This window comes from Onychomys torridus, chromosome 9 (genome assembly GCF_903995425.1).
Source record: "Onychomys torridus chromosome 9, mOncTor1.1, whole genome shotgun sequence".
Taxonomy (NCBI): Eukaryota; Metazoa; Chordata; class Mammalia; order Rodentia; family Cricetidae; genus Onychomys; species Onychomys torridus.
In genome coordinates, this window is record NC_050451.1 from 59051825 (window position 1) to 59072178 (window position 20354).

General features: G+C 42.0%; 1 protein-coding gene across 2 annotated transcripts in view; it reads right to left on the reverse strand.

The window, feature by feature from the left end:
- The window catches only part of Xpo7 (exportin 7), a 92799-nt gene extending 72455 nt beyond the window's left edge, over nucleotides 1-20344 (reverse strand). For both annotated transcript variants that reach the window (XM_036199006.1, XM_036199005.1), the window contains exon 1: nucleotides 20223-20344. In XM_036199006.1, coding sequence (XP_036054899.1) covers nucleotides 20223-20240 — 18 coding nt within the window. In that variant the 5' untranslated portion in view covers nucleotides 20241-20344. The remainder of the gene's footprint in view (nucleotides 1-20222) is intronic.
- Nucleotides 20345-20354: the final 10 nt, after the last annotated feature.

The window sequence follows — 20354 nt, forward strand, 5'->3', positions numbered from 1 at the left end:
GACACAGCTAGAAGTATCATTGCAATCTAAAGGAACTAGACAAGCACAGTTTGAAAAGGATACCAAACCCAGCTCCTGCAGAGTCTGCCAGCACAACGTCAATTAAATGTTAGTTACACACGAGCACTAACAAGTTTCTTCTTTTGAGGAGCAAAGAGTTTCATGATGGAGTTCAAGTTTTGGTTTTTTGTTTTGTTTTTGAGACAGGGTCTTACTATGTAGCTCTGGCTGTCCTGGAACTTAGTATGTAGATCAGGCTGGCCTGAACTCATAGAGATCTGCTTACCTCTGCCTCTCAAGTGCTGGGACTAAAGGTGTGTGCCATAATGCTTTGCTTTAAGTATGCTTTAGAAATAACTTTCTTATACCCAAATAAAATTGATTGATTAATATAACTGATATGTATTTATGTATGCTCCATAGTGGTAATTTAGAATCTATCAATAACTGTATAAATTTTTTTAGATTTATTTATGTATTTTATATATATGGGTACTTTGTCAGTATGCACATACATCTGCACACCAGAAGAAGGCGTCAGGCAGTTGTGAGTTCCCATGTGGGTGCTGGGAATTGAACTCAGGACCTTTGGAACAGCAGTGAGTGCTCATAACCACTGAGCCATCTCCCCAGTCCCTAACTGTATAAATTTAAAGACATTATTCTAAACAGTTCTTGTACATGTTGAAAACTAATGAAGACATGCAAGTCTGAATTTTCTTTGAGCCCTTGTTACCCTCACCATTAAAGAAGATAATACAATTTGGAACATAGATTTGATGAAGCCTGAGTCTATCAAGACTGACCTAAGGCTGGAAACGATCCCAGCATTCAGAGGCAGAGGTTGGCAGATCTCTGTGACTTCAAAGCCAGCCTGGTCTACACAGTGAGTTCGAAGACAGGGCTGTTACACAGAGAAACCCTGTCTCGAAAGACCAAAAAGACTGACTTAGGATTTATGACCAGTAAGTTTTGTTTTAACCACTTAAGGGACTGCAAAGTTGGTTCATGGGTAAAGAGCACTAACTGCTCTTCCAGAGGACCTGAATTTGATTCATAGCATCCATAACGTTAGCTCACAAACATCTGTAAACTAGAATCCCAGGGAATCTGATGTCTTCTTGTGGACTTCAAGGGCATCAGGCATACACATGATACAGAGATATTATAAATATCCATACACATAGAATAGAAACTTAAAAAGTTGCACTTAATTAAAAAAAATTATTTATGTATGTGTACCCATGTGCTATAGTTTGCAAGGAGGATCAGAGGACAGCTTGCAGGAGTCAATTTTCTCCTTCTGCTGTAAGGGATTTGGCACCAAGTGTCTTTATGCCCTGAGCATCCTACTGGCTCCACAAAAGTTTAGCCTGTGCTAAGTAAGAAACATGTCTTGTGTAACAGGTATTGAATTAGATAGTGAGCAGAGCACAGTAAACCACTCAATGTTCACCTCTCTCAACTCTCACCTGCATTTGACCCCCAACACCACACAGTAAGGAAGGTATTAGCCTCTACACTCAATGGAAACAAAACCAAACACCTCTAGAAAACTTCACCTACAGAACAGCAAGCATTCCACATTTGATATTATGATTCTGTGAATCAAAGAAACTGCCAAGTGAAAAGTAGAAGCAGTTTCAAACTAAAGCATGTTTAAGGTTCTTTAGCATGCTAATACACATCATGACTTTTTAAGAGATACACAATATGCAGTTTCCCAGTTTCTATGACCTATGAGGCATGAAATACTTAGGAAACACTGCTTTTCTGGCACCTTTGGAGATTAATCTTTCCAGATTGTTGACTGTATTATTGAATCCTGGCAAGTTAATACTGGTGAAGAAAGCACTGTATATGATCTTTCTTTACAGGGCAGAAAACTAGTGACCTGGATGTTATGCAGGACCACAGATTCTATGGCTCAAACTGTCCTGGAGAAACAAAAAGATAGAATTTCTCCAGTGGTTACATCTATTGACATGGAGTGGTTGTGGCAGAAGAATAATTATCTAGAAGCACCTGAGGGTACAAATTTAAAAAATAAATTAAATTGCCACAATGAAAATTCTCACTTGCGTCATGGAATTGTGATACACACCAATTCCAGCACCTGAGAAGCCAAACTGCTGTTATGTGGACCAGTCTACCCACTAGTGGTCAAGAGTAGATGTTACTGTGGATCAGTCTACCCACTAGTGGTCAAGAGTAGATGTTATGTGGACCAGTCTACCCACTAGTGGTCAAGAGTAGAACTGCCTGAGGAACGAAGGCCCTGTGAGAAACCCTACAGTTGTTGGGTTTTGTTTTTGTTTTCTAATCACTAGTGTTGTGTTTGGAAAAAAAGTCTCACTGGAGGGATAGCTCAGTGGTTAAAAGCACTTGTTCCTCTTGCAGAGGACCTGAGTTTGGATCCCAGCACACATGTTACGTAGCTCACAACCACCTGTAACTACAACTTCAAGGGGATTCAAGGCTCTTTTCTGGCATCCATGGGCACCTACACATATGTAGGACACATTCAAATAAATAAATAAATAAATAAATAAATAAATAAATAGATAGATAGACAGACAGACAAATAAATAAATAAATAAATAGGAAAAGGAAGTCTCCAGGACCACCTAATATGAGTTAGGTAAACAGACAAGGGGTAGAGCAGGCAGGTCAGCTAGTCAGACCTCATCTTCTACACATTCTCCTTTCTGGGACCATGACAGGTATAACGGTCCTATGGATTTTGTTAGTATAAAGCTTCAACACTATTTTACGTACAAGAAAACTAAAGCTCCAAAAGCTACAGTTACTTGTCCAAGGTCATACCCCTATTAAATGTATTAAAACCTAGGTCTTTCTTCAAATCCAATGCTTGTTCTGCTGGACTACACTATATAAGTAATCTCCCTCAAAGTCCTAACTATGAGAAAGAAGAAGAGTTTGTCTTCACTAAAAATAGTGTGTACATACCAAATATATGCTATGCTACAACCCTGTGCTTTTAGTGGAAAGGAGGGTGCACTAGACCGCCATACCCCCAAACCTCCCAAGATCACCAACAACTGACCAAGTACTCAAATGCCATAGACTATGGGATATTTCTTACTTAAATCACCACGGAGTTTGAGATTAAAACTTTAACTGCAGTTTTCTTTGGTTGTATGACTTTGACTAAAAATGTCACTTCCCAATTAGTTTGTTAATCTGGAAGAAGCTTGAACCTTAAAAGAAAAAAAGTGAAAATTAGGCTGCAAATTAGGCTGAGTGAGTCAGGCATGGTGGTGCACACCTTTAATCCCAGCACTACGTAGGCAGAGGCAGGTAGGATTTCTGAGAACATGAAACCACCCTGATTTACGAAGTAAGTTTCAGGCCAGTCAGAGTTACACAGCGAGACTCTGCAATAACAAACAAACCAAACAAACAAATAAGGTTGAGTAAATTTTTGGTTCCCATATTGGCAAACTAGTTAGCTTCACTTTTTCCCACCACAAACCTCTGCAGCTGGTATTTAAACACTATAAGAATCCTTTAGGGGTTGGGGATTTAGCTCAGTGGTAGAGTGCTTGCCTAGCAAGCGCAAGGCCCTGGGTTCGGTCCTCAGCTGGGGGGGGGAACCCTTTAAAGTGCACAGTAGCACTAATTAAAGCATAGGATTAAACAACTAGGTCCCCAAATGAAGAAGAACTAAAAACAAGACTGCAAACACTAAAGCTAACCTGTGACTATTCTGATGTCACAGAGAAGAGTGCTGCTCTGAGGTCTAGGTAACCAGGGGCTTGTGTTTTGGGAAGTCTCTAAGGACATGTTGCTCTGCATCTTCCAGAGAGGTGTGAGCAAATCTCTAAGGTTCTCAATTTGTCAGAGAGAAAAGTATTCTCAATAAACAGGTCACTAAGAAGAAAATTATTCTGAAAGTGTTAAAATCTTCTTAGCAGCTACAGGGAGATAAGAAAGTGTGTGTCTTGATCTGAATTCTGGACAAAGGGAAAAAACAAAAACAAAAACAGAAGACAGTGGAAAGCCAGGTGTGGTAGCACACATCTGCAATTTAGCTCTCTGGAAGCAACAGGGTCTGAAGATTGCCATCCCAAGCTACATAAATGCTAGCTTGGGTTTTACAGAGAGACTCATGTCTCAAAAAGACAATAAGCCATCACATCACTGGGTGAGAGAGTCTGACAACTGGTCTTCCTGTTTCTATACCCAACTTTACTACTTCTCTAACGTGAAAGCTAAATTAAAAAAGTTCCAGACAAAGGAAGACAGTTTCTCAAATATGCCTGTAGAAACAAGGTGTAAAAGCAGACACATACAAAAAAGGGAGTTCATTCTTGTGAAAGTAAAGGAGAAAAGAAACAACAATGGTATAAATATGACTGTTAGAAATCTTTGAAAATACACAATAACTTAGAAAAATACAACTTATTATAAATAAAGAAAACAAAACCTGAACTAATCTATTGACTCACTTACAAGGAGGAGGAGAAGAAGAAGAAAAGAAAATCACAGGTATAGATCTCTCTCTCCTCTCAGAGCAAATACTTGTTTGTAGTAGGTGGTTGTTTGTGGCATGCCTTGAAGCACCCACTGCCCCTAGTGAGGTCACCAGGGACCCTTAAGACCTGCATGTGCTCTTTTCTCTTCGCTACCTCTTGGTCTTGGATGCTGGTGCAGATCAAGGTACAGCTCTCCTGAGAACCACGCCCCTCCAGAATCCATGACCAACTCCTTTATTCTGGTTGTGAGTTAACCCCCAAATAAATTCCTCTGATCATCAAATAAGACTCCAGGATTTATCCCATTAAATAACAAGAAAGGAAACTCTATCACAGGGACAAAGATTCAGATCCCATACAAAGGTTAAGAGGACTGCACTACTAAAATCTGACAAAGCTCCTTGGGGTAGGGAAGCAAGACTAAGACCAGATCTTGACTCAACATGATTTCAATTATAAACATACATTTCTACTTTTTTCATATAAAAAGCAATGTAGAATAGATTCAATCAAAGAACATTAAATATTCTTTCTGTTTTTTTTTCTTTCTTTCTTTCTTTCTTTCTTTTTTTTTTTTCAAGACAGGGTTTCTCTGTGTAACCCTATCTGTCCTGGAACTCACTCTGTAGACCAGGCTGGCCTCAAACTCAAGAGATCTGCCTGTCCCTGCCTCCAGAGTGCTGGGATTAAAACCATGCACCTCTGCCTGGCTTAAATAATTTTAATAAGAACAGTTTGGGTTACTGTAAAACATCAGAATAGATATTAAGAGCTATTTGGAACTAAAAATACCAAGTTGTATTTTTATGACATAGTAAGTTGTGTGTACATGCATCTGCACTTGAACACACATGTGCCAACATATAACTTCAACTTAAATATGCAGATGGGCCATGCCTAGTCTGAAAACCCAAAAAACAACTTTCTGAATGCTGATATGAACCCACAAATGGAAAATTCTGTAAGTGACCTTATGTGAGGGGTCACAGCCCAAGTACACTGAAATTACTGGATAAAATTATAATTAGGTCATATGTAAAACATGTATAGAACAGATTTCATGATTAAACTTCAGTCCCATCTCTAAGATCTCATTATGTATGGCCTAAATTCCAAATGAAAACAAACAAACACCTCCCTAAATCTCACATCTGAAATATCTCTGGTGCTAAGTATTTTGGAAAATGGTTATCATAACTAGTGCAGTGCTAAGAGAGAAATCATCATGAGGGAAAATGGCATTTTTTTTTTCAAAGACAGTTTATTAACTAATGCAAATATTCTTTTATTCATTCATTCATTCATTCATTCATTCATTCATTCATTCATTTACTTATTTATTTTTGTCTTTTGGAGACAGGGTTTCTCTCTGTAGCCCAGGCTGCCCTGGAACTTGATCTGTAGACCAGGTTGACCTCAAGATCAGAGATCCACCTGCCTCTGTCTCCTAATGCTGGGATTAAGGGCAGGTGCTACCATGCCCGGCTTTATATTCTTTCTTTCTTTCTTTTTTTTGGGGGGGGACAGGGTTTTTTCTGTGTAATTTGTATTATTTCTTAAGAGCAAATTCTAACAAACTTTCTTTGGTTAACCACAAAGATAATGATGATCTGCTTTGCTATATACTTTCTTAATCTTTTTGCTATTATAACACCCCTGCAACTGAAATTCAGGTGGCACACAAATGGGCTGGAGAGATGATGGCTCAATGGTTAAAAAGCACTGGCTGTTCTTCTGGAAGACCTAGGTTCAGTTCCCAGTACTGACATGGCAGCTCACAACTGTCTAACTCCAGTTCCAGGGGATCAGAAGCCCTCTTCTGGCATCTTTGGGCACCAGGCACACACGTGGTAATATACATTAATGCAGAAAAACATATACATAAAATAAAAAAAACCTGTTTCATTAGCCTGATAGCTATTATTCAGATAAATACAGGCATGCAGCAAAATTACTGCATTCATAAATGAAAGATTCCAAATATTCAGGTCTAGATAAACAAAAAAAGAACAGCAGATTGGCAGAGAAATATTTACTTAAAAATGCTCTCTTAGCTCGCCCTGGTGGCAAAGACAAGGGAGAGCTGGCAGGCTGACCAACCCTGCAACTACCTAAGCCCAGAACCAGGGTTATTTGTTGGCCTACACCAGCAACAACCCCATCTGTAATCTGCTGGAGCCCCAGGTTGATCCTGCAGATCCAGGGCTGTAGGATCTCCAAGATACATGGCAGGAATGGGATATCCAAGTAGAGTCCCAATGAGGGCCCAGCAATGATGGTGAAGCAGAGACCACAGGCCTCGAACCAGACCAATGATTCTTTGAGATAAACACCTATGTGTAAAATGTATGGATAAAGGGGTTTACTGTATGACTCACTGTAGCTTCATGATGAGAGTTTTCCCTTTTTTCCTCCTCCCTCCTTTTTTCTCTCACATTTTATTTTGCTTTGTGTTTTGCGGGGAGGAATAGGTGGGATTGAGAGGCATGATGTGAAAGACACAAAGAATAAATAAAAACAGTTAAACAATGTTCTCTTAATATATCCATATAGTAATAAAAATGCAATACTCACCATGAAACAAGCTACTGTTCTGTATGATTAGGGCTTTTAAATTTTATTTGTATTTTATGTAAATAGGTTTTGCCAGCATGTTAAATGCGTGTACTACGTGTGCAGTTGGTGCCCGTGAAGGCCAGAAGAGGGTGTCAGATGGCCTGGAACTGGAGTGAGACAGTTGTAAGTCACTACGTGGGTGCTGGGAATGGAACCTAGATCCCCTGGAAGAGCAACTAGTACTCTTTAATCTCTGAGCCATTTCTCTGGCCCGTCTCTGTTGAAAAAGAAGTCAGGGCCAAGCACAGGTGGTGCATGCCTTTAATCCCAGCACTCGAGAAGCAGAAGCTCATGTATGTGAGTTCAAGGCCAGCCTGGTTTACAGAGTGAGATCTAGGACAGGCACCAAAACTACACAGAGAAACCCTGTCTTGAAAAACCAAACCAAACCAAACAAAAACAAATTTAAAAAAAAGGTTAGGACAATATTCCAATGTTAAAACAAACATGTACACATGCCTAGGGAACTAATGATTTATATAGCTTTGAAGCTTCAAAGTAGTAGAAATTTCAAATTATAGTACATCATCTATTAAAGAACAGTAAAAAATCGAACATATAATCCTAGCAAAAAGATGGGAGTTAGGAGCACTGGTTGCTTTTCCTAAAGACTGGAATTTGATTGCTAGCAACTGCATGGCAATTCACAACTTGCTCTACATCTAGTTCCAGGAGATCTTTTGGCCTTTGCAGGCTCCAGACATGCATGTGGTGTAGAGACAAACTTGTAGGCAAAATACTCATACATATAAAATTAATTATAAAAAAAAAAACCTTACCAAAATGAGAAGGCAATTTCACCTATCTTATAAAGTCCTAGGTTGTGATCTGTGCCTACAATCTTGGCAGTACAGTGCAACAGGATATCATACATAAAACAATACTTTCTTGTAATACAAGGAAACGTGTCTCCTTGATTCCCTAAGAGAGGTTAACATATAGCCAACTTTCCTTAAATGCTCTCCTTTTGGATTTTATGTCTTTAGACTCATATACACACATAATGAACAACCTATAGTTCTGAGACTACCTGCTAGTATTTTAAGACTTAGATCTCCTCTGGCCTACTTACGTGTAGCCTAACTCCTGATACAAACATTTCAAAGTTTGAAGAATGAGAGAGAACATAGGAGATATAGGCACAGAAAAAGGACACAGAGTTCTTACTGACATAAAATCCACAAGAAAGCTTCTCATCTCTCCTTATCTCTTCCCACCAGAGAACCCTGAACACACTCTGAACCCTTTTAGAAGGCTCAACAAGGCAGTCATAAGAAAATCCCAAACAGAACATTAAAGAGAAAAAGATAAAAGAAATCAGAAATACTTAATCTTGGAGTCCTGTACTTTGATTCTCAGGGAAAAAAAAAATCATAGTTCCATATTTACTCTCAGGAAAAAAAGTAAAAGAACTATAAGTGGGTATTTCTTGAAAGGCTTTGGCATGCACACCCCACACACTGCTGGTTTTTCTCAGTCTCTGGAATTCTAAATTTTCAATTCATTTTTCAAACTTACACTGCTGTATAAATTATGAAAATACTTTTTAGGAAAATTAAGTCAGCAAGTAAGAAAGAACAGACACATTGTGATGTAAAATTTAGAATACTCTTCTAACAGAAGAAAAAGAGTTTTAAAAAGTCTTTTCTGAATATTCCCAAAACAAATTGATGGGGGATAAACAGATGAAGTAAATATAGAAAAGGGAATCTGTTTTCCAAGAGGAAAAAACAGGATGGGGAGGCTTGATAGTGTTCTTGCCTACAATGTGTAAGGCCCTGGGTTCAATCCCAAGACTCCAGAACTAACCACATCCATCCATCTATAGAGATAACACAAATCAAGGGCAGTTTAATGTTGAATTACTTTTAGTTGCTGGGCATAATAGCACAGAGGCAGCAAGATTTCTGTGAGGAAGTAGCTAGCCTGGTTTCTACAGTGAGTTACAAGCCAGCCAAGGCTACATACTGTGACCATCTCACAAACAAACTTACTCAAAACAAAACAAGAATTGCTTTCACTTGTCCTAACATAAAAAGAAACCTTTAAGAGGTGGTAGTAGCCGGGCGATGGTAGCGCACGCCTGTAATGCCAGTACTTGGGAGGCTGAGGCAGGTGGATCTCTGTGAGTGTGAGGCCAGCCTGGTCTACAAAGCGAGTTCCAGGACAGACTCCAAAGCTACAGAGAAACCCTGTCTCAAAAAACCAAAAAAGAGGTGGTAGCAATCACACTGGTCAATGTTGTATAGTTTATGCAAACCCCTAAGAATATGAGCTCTTCTTGCATAACTGCATGCCACTTTCAATACTGACTGTCACAAAGGTTTCGCTCTTACCAATGTTAACAGAATCTGAGTTTACTTGTGCTGGCTGGTTTTATGTCAACTTGACACAAGCTAGAATCATCAGAGAGGAGGGGGCCTCCGTTGAGAAAATGCCTCAGTAAGATCCAGCTGTGGGAGGACATTTTCTTAGTGATTGATGAGAGAGGGTCCAGCCCATGGTAGGTGGTGCCACCCCTGGGATGGTGGTCCTGGGTTCTATAAGAAAGCAGGCTGAACAAGCCATGGAGAGCAAGCCAGTAAGCAGCTTCCCTTCAAGGTCTTTACATCAGCTTTCTGCCTTCAGGTGCTTGCCTTGAGTTCCTGTCCTGACTTCCTCCAATGATCAACAGTGACGTGGAAGTGTAAGCCAAATTAAACCCTTTCCTTCCCAAGCTGCTCTGGTCACAGTGTTACTTCACAGCAATGACAACCCTAACAAAGCAGAAACTGGTACCAGGATAGTGGGGCATTGCTGTGAGGGATGTGAACATATATTTTAGGGAGGACTATGGAAGGACTTGCTAGAACAGCCACTGAGTGTTCACAGCTGGGCCAGCTGTTCTGTGGGAGCCTGGGGGACTGTTGAGAGGAATGCAGACAACGGACTTGGCTCGTCAAGTTCCAGAGAGAGAGGCGGGTGAGCTACTGCAGCGGAGCTACTGCAGCGGAGCTGCTGCACACATTTTGAGTTACAAATGTGTGGTTCTAATTAGCTGAGGCTGAAGAGTCAGCTGTGATTAACAAGATACCAGAATCACTCAAGTGAAACCTTTGCTTTAGTGGGACAATTAATGCTGGTTAGCTGGAGTTAAGAAATTAGTGCTGGGTGGTGGTAACCCATGTCCTTAATCCCAGCACTTGGGAGATGGAGGCAGAGGCAGGCAGATCTCCGAGTTTGAGGCCAGGCTGGTCTACAGAGCGAGTTCCAGGACAGCCAATCCCAGCACTTGGGAGGCTGTCTCTAAGTTCAAGGCCAGCCTGGTCTACAGAGTGAGTTTCAGAACAGCCAGGGCTACACAGAGAAACTCTGACTTGAAAAACAAAAACAAAAGCAAGGAAATAGACAACTATACAATGTGACCAGTTAACACTTAACATATTTATAACATCTAAGGCTACTGAACTGGCCTTTACTATGAAATTGTGGGTTCTAAGCTGAACACAGGTAGCACATGGCTGAAATTACAGAAACTAGAGGGCCGAGGCAGCACCATGAGTTTGCAATTGGCCTGGGCTCACTCCATAGTGAAAACCTGTCTCAAAACAAACCACATACGGAGAAAATATGGATTCTAACTCAATGTGGTAATTGAAAAACATAATGCCAACTGGACGTCTTTGTGCTCAAGTGTATCTAAGTACCTCAAACTCTGTTCTTGACACTCACTTTCTCCTTGCTTCAGTATTTTCTTTAGTCACTCTCCACTCAGCAGTCCAGAAATGTGGAAGCTTGCTTTCGTTCCATTTGTATCACTATTAATTGGTTCAGAGACAGTCTTAAAAGATAAGGGAGTGAGGGACTGAGAGGGCTACCTGACATCGACCTCTGGTGTACAAATACCTGCAACTTACACATGTGCACGCATGCGTGCCTCCCCCCACTAACACATACATAAACATGCCTGTCAAATGACTCCTAGCGGATTTAGCGTCTATTTTCTACCCCCAGTTACTAGTTCCTTCAAGATCTATTTGTTTCTAGCATATACTATTGCCTCACTTCTTGCTTCATTGATACTGAGTTAGTTTTTCCACATTTGCCAGTTAGTTATTCTGCCGCCAGGATTCTTCATGTTCCGGTCTCCTACCGTCAGCCTCATCCCTCACCATACTTCTCTTTTTTTCCTGCAATGATCAAGGAACAGAATAACTTTGCATATGGTACTCTCTCTGCATAAGGGTTGACAGTGTGTGCACATCAACTTGGAGAATTCCAGGTATTTTTAGAGCTAGCTCGACCATAGCTCACTTTAGAAGAAGCAGCCTTTCGTGGCTCTGTGAAGCAGGACGGACACCTGTGTCTCATGTTCTATGTGTACACATGTTGAAGGAATTTAGCAGTCACTATATCTGGGGTAGATATCAGAAGGAACAACTGTTTTTTAGAAGTACTTTGACTTTGGAGAATCCTTGTGGAAAAACAAGCTGAAGGGGCTTTGCAGCTATCCCATGATTTTGGTCACACGAAGCCTCAGGCACACTTGAAGCTCTTGGGATTATTGTGCATTGCACATGATACATAATAAGGACTAAGTCATGGGAGCATGTGATACTCTCCTTCAGTAAGACATGTAAATTAAATTAGGGACCTTGGTATGAAGAAATACTTTGTGTAACTTTCAATAAATATGCCTTTGTATGGCTGTTTAGGGTTCAGTCCATCAGAAGAGGCTAGACCTTCCTGCTGCCACATAGGCCTTAAAATTTCATCTAGGGAATACATTCTTTCTTCAACTGACCTGCACTACACGGTGCACCTCAACATACACGTGTCATATTTCTGATACCACTTTATAACCATTAGTGGCATACATCTCTAGCTGTTAAGGTCTTTGAGTTATCTCTTATTCACATTTATATCCTCATATGCCTAGCAATCTTGATGCAGAATATGATCTTAAAAAACTGATTAATGAATGCTTACTGATGACTTTATTTAGCTACCATTTTTTCACCTTACCAAATCACCAATATAATAATACTGTCCTAAACAATGCCAGTCTGTTATTTTCAAGCCATGTAATAATGTGACAAGTTATGTTTGAAATTGGAAATGGCTGGAGCTGTTTTAATGTGTACCTTTCTAGAAGCCTCTAAGATACCCTATGTTTGTGTGTATTTTTATTTACACCTATTTTATAGAGTATCATCTAGGCTTGCTTTTGTTAAGTGCTCTGGGCAAAACATTAAGTTGACTTTTTTCAAGTTATTAAATTTTGTTTATATGTACACTGCTTCTTGTCATTACTGGGCTAAGAGAATAGAATGCAGTGTATAGGCAGTAAGTAATCCTTTAACCCCCTCTCCCCCCAGAAAGGGTTGACAAGGTTTCCCTGTGTAGCCTTGGCTGTCCTGAAGTCATTGTAGACCAGGCTGGCCTCAAACTCAGAGATCCACCTGCTTCTGCCTCCCAAGTGCTGGGATTAAAGGCATTCACTGCCACTGCCTGACTGGAAGTAATCTTAAATAAGTCACCCAATATGTCTGTGTGTATCACACCCATTGGAAAGGATAATTTAGCTTATTTTTATTGGCAGGTGAGAATGCAACTTTCTAATCCATACTCCATTTCTGCTTGTTACCTCTTTGGTTCAAAAGAAATGTCAATGACAGGACTAGGGAGGTGGTTCAGTTGATAAAATGCTGCCATGCAAGAATGAGGACCTGAATTTGGATTCCCAGTGCCCACATAAAAAGCCAGGTGCAGTGGGAGGTACCTATAATCCCAGTGTGGGGGAGACAAATACAGAAGGATCCCTGGGGCTTGCTGACCAGCTATTATTGCCAAAATTAGTGAGCTCTAGATTCAGTGAGACCCTGTCTGAAATATAAGATGGAGTATGGAGAAAGATACCCTATATCTACCAATGTAAATATTTTATATCTGCATGTATTATGGCAACCATTATCCACAGAATACGACTAAAGAACTTAAATTTTAATATAACTGAAACAGTGACTTATGGCCAGCGATTATCATTTGGACAGTCTGTAGAAATCCCAGAATGGCACAGCAAACAAAATTTATCAAGTAATTTCTGAGTCTGGTTCCTACCAATCTGGGCTTCGGTTCGAAACATGCTGGGTTAGTACTCACCTCTCCCAAAATTCAGGCAATGGATGGGACCATGAGTGACATTTTTTCAAAGAAGATCTATTTTAGAAGTCTGCAAACTACTGTGAAGGGACAAATGATGATATCCTCCTTTCCCCAACGCCATTAAGTCTGATAGTTACAACTACCCTAATCATATCCAAATCTTCCAATAGTTTTCCAGTCTTCTAGGGATAGCAGTTCTTTGTTTAGTCAACTCGATTCAAGGAAAATTCCATTCCTAACATCTCTATAATACCTATCTTAAGAGAATGGCTCTGAACCTTAAATGGCAAGCACCTAAAAGTCCAATTAGTGCTAATGTGTAGTTTCTAATTCTGTTTTCTCAAAAGTATATTCTTTTCATTTTGGGGCAGTAGGAGTGTATGTGTGGGCATACATAAGAGTACATATGTATGAAGTGGGTAAGAGCCAAGGATGCAGATATCAGGATAACTAAGGGTCTAGTGTTTGTGGTTAACAATTCCTTTCCCTTCCTTATGACTTTAATATATGCCTGTCCTGGATAGTTTTGTCAACTAAACACAAGTTAAAGCCATCTGAGAGAAGGGAACCTCAACTGAGAAATCCCTCCACAAGATTAGGTTGTAAGGCATTTTCTTAATTAGTGACTGATGTGGGAGGGTCCAGCCTATTGTGGGTGGTGCCACCCTGGGCTGATGGTCCTGGGTTCTATAAGCAAGCTGAGCAAGCCAGTAAGCAGTACCTGTGTGTGGCCTCTCCAGGTTCTTGCCCTATTTGAGTTCCTGTCCTTATATTTTCCAATGATGATCTGGAAGTGTAAGCCAAATAACCCTTTCCTCTCCAGCTTGCTTTTTGGTCATGGTATGTTGTTTTAACAATAGAAACCCTTACTATCCCCTTATACTATCCTCATTCTGTTAAGCATTTCCTGCTTTTTAGGAGGCTGTAAGCTAGGCAATGGTGGTGCATGCGTTTAATCCCAGCACTCAGGAGGCAGAGGCAGACAGATCTCTGTGAGTTCGAGGCCAACCTGGTCTACAGAGTGAGTTCCAGGACAGGCTCCAATGCTACACAGACTTCCTTTTCCTCTCACCAGAATACTAACATCATGTTCTCAAAAATGAGTAAAAATACTTGGGAGGCAGACGCAGGCGGCTCTTTGTGAGTTCGAGGCCAGCCTGGTCTCCAAAGCGAGTTCCAGGAAAGGCGCAAAGCTACACAGAGAAACCCTGTCTCGAAAAACCAAACCAAACGAAACCCCCCAAAAATGAGTAAAAATACCCTACATGCTGAGTAAGTACTACCTTTTCGCTGGCTTCCAAGTTGACATTCTCAAGTTACTCAGCCGGAGTCGTGAAAGCCTATCTAAAAGCTAAATGACAGGCTAGAAGTTATCCTGGTGGTGGTGAGGTGACAGAGTATGAGTAGAGGCATCAGGAGGCCTTCTGAGTACTGAATATTAATGTGGGAGCTGCTTACAAAGGAATATTGACTTTATGAAACTTCATCAAGCTGAAAAATGAAAATTTCTAAATCTGTCTTTAGGTAGATCACGTTTCAGTAAATCAGAAAAGGGATTAAAGGTGGTGGTGGCGGCACTTGCCTTTAATCTTAGCACTCAGGAGGCAGAGGCCGGTGGATCACTTTGAGTTTAAGGCCAGTCTGACCTACAAATCAAGTTCCAGGACAGCCAGAGCTGTTACACAGAGAAACCTGGTCTTGAAAATGGGGGTGGGAGAAGAAGAAACACAGATGAATCACTTATTCCGAATGGACATCATTGGAGTGTTTAAAGATGGTGTACTAGGTGAGGCTGGTGGTGAACAGAAGCCTCCAGACACAGTGAGGAACTAAAAGCCCTCACTCCAGCCAACAGCCTACCAACAACTGAGCCTATCAAAGAAGGTGCATTTGATAGCAGATTCACCATCATCAATCAAGCTAGGGCTGCACTTTCAAACCTTGTAAAATAGACCCTGAACCAGGACCATTTGAGATAAGCCACTCCCAGGTCCCTGACCCTGAGGAAAATCTGTGAGATAACAAATGTCTGGCTTTAAAAATAAGAAAAAAACACAAACACTATCTTCTTTACACATATTGAAGGGAGCAAAGTAGCTGTACCTAAAGAGAGATACTAGCTAGATACTAGATACTTACTGGTTTAAATGGGCTACTCTCCTTTCTTAAAGGGTAGTGGTACAGTATTACTTTCAAAATTCAACCAGGACAGAAAACCTAGCTGATAACTATGGAAGCTATTTCCTGTAAGACACTGTCAAGGATCTTTCTGATGCTTCTATTACCGTAAACTAAATTAGAGATTATTTTATCTTAGTCATATACTTTCTGTTTTACTGCTCAAGTATTCGCATGATATCCACATGCACAGATACATCCTTTAACTGTTCCCAAGGGTTTTCTCACGAGAGGAAATCTACAGATATCAGAGTTACCAAGTAAATATAAACAGATGATTTGAAAACAGACATATTTGCCTAGTAGAGTAGCATACTCCTGTAGTTCCAGTCATTTAGGAGGCTGAATGAGAAGCACTTGAACCTGGGAGTTCAAGGCCAGTAAGGAAAACACAGGGAGATTCCATGACAAAAATAAAATAAATCACAGACATTATTTTGTAAGTCCACATTTGAAAGGGATTTGGGGAAGGGAACCATGCATGGAAACAATGAGTTCCCTCTGTCTACATCTATGAGGCTGAAGCTTGCTTCTGAGGCTGTGAAGAGAACACAAGAATCCAGCACTTCAGCTTCAGGCTCCGGGACTTTCTCATTCTGCATCTTCTGCACAGTAAACAGTAAGAATTTTCGTACCAATTTGTCTAGTTGAAAAAGTTTCTAAAGTTAGCCAGGCAGTGGTGGTACATGCCTGTAATCCAAGCACACAGGAGGCAGAGGCAGGGGGATCTCTGTGAGTTCCTGGACAGCCAGGGCTACACAGAGAAACCCTGTCTCCAAAAACAAACAACAACAACAACAACAACAACAAAGTTACTAAAGTTGTTGTTTACTTAAAAAAAAAAACCTGAAACAACAATCACTTTTGCTATATAATCAGGCTAATTTCTGGACTTTGTTAAATTTTAACCTGCCAGCTGTAATGATTCTTCTAACTCCCTAGAGTTACACCGGCAGTCAATATTTAATTACTGCACCTGAAATTTAAAACAAACTATGACTACTCTGCAAAGTCTTTCCTGTTATAAAGCAGAGCTCTGTCAACAAAACTCCAGAATTATTCTATTAGATTTATATGCCTAACATATGTACATATACTCAACTAATTATACTGGATTCCTTCCTTTTCTTCTCAAGTTCCTTTTGGCAAGATCCTCCTTAATCTTTTCTTTTTCTTTTTGGTTTTTGAGATATGGTCTCTCTGTATAACAGCTCTGGCTGTCCTGGAACTCTCTCTGTAAACCAGGCCCCGAACTCAGAGATCTACCTGCCTCTGTCTGCTGGGATTAAATGAGTATACCACCACTGCCTGGCCCTCCTTAATTTTTTTGATACCACTGTTCTCTGAGTAATATTCATCTCTTTGCATTCACTGGCCAGTATGAGAAGATACTGAATCACCATCACCTTCACTTAACTTTATATAACACTCTGTTTCTCTCTCTGCCTACCTATCTATCTATCCATTGTGATTGCAAAAACATGAGTTTTAGTCTATCTGCCTGCCTGCCCTACCTACCTATCTATCATGATTGCTTAGTTTTAGTTTTCTCCCCAGGTAATCCTTTGTAACTATTCTAATTCAAAGTTAGATCACACCTTTTAAGTAAGAAAAACATTACATTAGGACCACTCTTCCAAAGGTCATTGACTATGACAATAACAGGGCTCACAGACAAACCAACCAAGTATTATAATTTTTCCATGACTAAAGTTTCATGGTACTTAAAATTCTCAATAAAACACATCCTGAGTTGGGTGTGGTGGCACACACCTATAATCCCAGCACTTGGGAAGTAAAGGAAGGAGGATCAGAAGTTCAAGGCCAACATTGGCTACATAGGAAGGTTGAGGTCAACAGGCTCCGTCTCTCCCCCCACCACCACCAAAAAAGAACCCCAAGCTCATACAAACCTTACAAAATTAATGTCTTAAGATTTCAGAAGCCTGAGAAGATCTGACAATCATAACACTTAATTGGCATTAAAAAAACTGCCCAACCTGGTTTCAGAAAAGTATAGATACTCAACTACTCTGCACAGGCAGCTCCCCATCATCAGTGGTAGAGTCCTTTATTAAGCGGTGTGCGCAACAGTGCTAACAGGTACCCCCGTTGGTGTTCTGCAGACTAGTCTCTAACCAACCTGGGGAAGAATGCATCTTTTTCTTTTTCTTTTTTGGTTTTTAAGACAGGGTTTCTCTGTAGCTTTGAAGCCTGTCCTGGACTAGCTCTGTAGACCAGGCTGGCCTTGAACTCACAGAGATCTGCCTGCCTCTGCCTCCCGAGTGCGGGGATTACAGGTGTGCGCCGCCGCTGCCGCCGCCGCCGCCACCACCACCCAGTGAATGCATCTTTTTCATGGCAAGGTTTTATATTAAAATACTACCATAAAGGGTCTAAATATCCAATACTAACACTTAGCTTGGTTGTCTAAACAAAACAAAATCCAGCATGTCCCAGCACTCCAAATTAATTCAGAGTGACACATTAAAGTCTTAAAGTAAATAAAAAATAAAGACAAAATACCTAAGTATGCTTTCCTTCATTTAGAGAGGTTGATTAATTCTTTCTTTGGTCTAATTACTTTTGGGTGGGTAGAAAAAAACCAGCCCACTAAAAATGAGACCTTCCTTGAGGCAAAAGACGATGTAGATAGATGGCTTTGTTTTTGCATTTTGACCTTGTAAAGCAAAATGACAACAATATTGCTTAAAAAATACTGAACTGGATGTGAAGAGATTCTTCTTTTAGAGACAGAACCCATAGATACACTATCTAAAAATTAAAAAATTTACATGTATAAGTGCTTGTATGTATGTATGTGTTCCATGTGTGTGCCTGATGTGGAGGTCAGAAGGTGTCTGATCCCCTGGACATTCTGGGTAGTTGTAAGCCACTTGGTGGGTGCTAGGAGCCATCTCTCTATGTACGTATGTGAATACATCATGTGTGCACTCTGAAAAGTTATGACTTCTGTACTCCCTGAAGCAGTGTTCAAGAGATCTATTCTCAAAGTCTTGGATTTAATCCCTAGTACCATCAGAAAGTTCTAGAATACTCACTGCACATTTCCCCCCTTTAGCAAAAAGACTGGACTCAAAAACTTTGGTTCACTTAGGTTTTATCCCCCACCCCCTTCCCAGGCACGGTTTTTCCGTGTAGTCTTGGCTGTCCTGGAACTTGCTCTGTAGATCAGGATGACCTCGAACTCGAAGATCTGCCTGCCTCTGCCTACGGAGTACTGTGATAAAAGGCATGTGTCACGACCACCGGGCTCACCTGGGTTTACTTTAAGCAAGTCTCAAGCCAGTTCTGTGCTTTGACTCTGTTCCTTTAAGTGTAAGAGCTAATCTTGAACTACCCACTTTTTAAAGATGCAAACATTAAAAAGAAAATCGTATGAATACCTTCATGCCTTTACAACAGAAACAGCTACTACTGAAGCTTCTAGGCTATTACTGTTATCATCAGTCTGTCATGTTTACTTCTGAATTAGGCCACCACACTGCTGCAGAACACGAATCTTGTGGTCTTCCATTTGTGGTTAAGTTTTGCGATATAATTCTATCCCGATAAGTTCAGCCCACTCCAGAGTGCAGCTCCACCAAGCTCAAGCTTGTGAAGTGAGTCTTTAATCAGTTTCTTCTGTCAAAGAAACGACTAGAAGTCCCACCATCCCACTTTCTTTGAACATACTCAGAATACGATTACTCTTTGAACTTGGGGAAAGATGCCACACAGCGTGCAAAATAAAGGCGGCTCTGCTATCTAATCTTTACTTCCCACAACCCCAAAGCTGTGGGGTTTGTTACATAGAAAATCCAAAGATTCCTGACAATGGATTTGCATCAGTAACTGCCATAGAGTATCAGAAGCCCCAGATAGCAAAAACTTTACCTAGTTTGCAAGAAACAGCAACTTGCACTTGCTCCAGTTACTGGGTTAGGTGTGGGTTATCCTTTTTTTTCCCGGGTCTGGCTGTATCTATGAGGGGGAAAAAGTGGCCTGGCCCCAAAGCACCCACAGTCAGCTCTGGAGCCGGATCAAGACCCTCCCGAGTGCTGTCTGCACCCAACCCTGCAGCTCTGGTTTCAGACACACCCCCCTCCACCCCGTGTTTCACGGGAGGTGTGGGCGCTCGACTCCTAGGCTGTGGCAAGAGGGATGCGAGGGGAGGCGGGCCAAGGCCTCAGCTCCCATTTTGGAGGACGGGGTGCTCGGGCCTCCAGGTTGTGCCAATGGGAAGTGGGAGCGGAGGACGCTTCGGGGCCGGGGGGTAGTGGGCCGGCCGGGGTGTGGGGTGGGGTGGGGTGGGGGTCTCTCGGATTCGGGGGCGTGAGGAGGAAGGCAACAGGAAAGAATCGGGAGAGAGGGGTCCGCGAGGCGAGGCTCTCTTTTTGCGGACCGCGGAAGGCCGGCGGTGTGACCTGGGGGGCCCCCCAGGACAGTCAGCGAGGGCTCCTCTCCTTCCCGGCTTGGGGGGTGTGGGGGGCTCCCCGCGGGCTGCGCGGAGGCCTCGGGCCGCGGCTGTGCGCGCCAGCTGACCACTCTGCCCTTCCAGCGCCTCGCGCGAGGCGTGGGGCCGGGTGGGAGGGGATGGCGGAGGCCCCCGGTCCGGGAGGCGGGAAAGGCCCCGAGCTGCGGGACGGGCGGCGGCTCGGCCTCTCCGAGCGGCGGCGACGCGGCCTGTCGGGCCCCGGGCGGGCTCGAGCCCTGGGACCCGCGTGCGCCCCGCACTCCGTGGCCCCGCTCCCGCGGCCGCCCCCTCCCCCGCCGCTCGCTCACCTGCACATGATCCGCCATTTTGCTCCATTCATGCTCCTCTCAGGCCCCCCCTCCCCCCCAGCGCGCACCTCGGCCGGGGCCGCCGCCGCCGCTGCCGCCGCCGTCGTCGCCGCTGCGCCTGCGCGCTGGGGC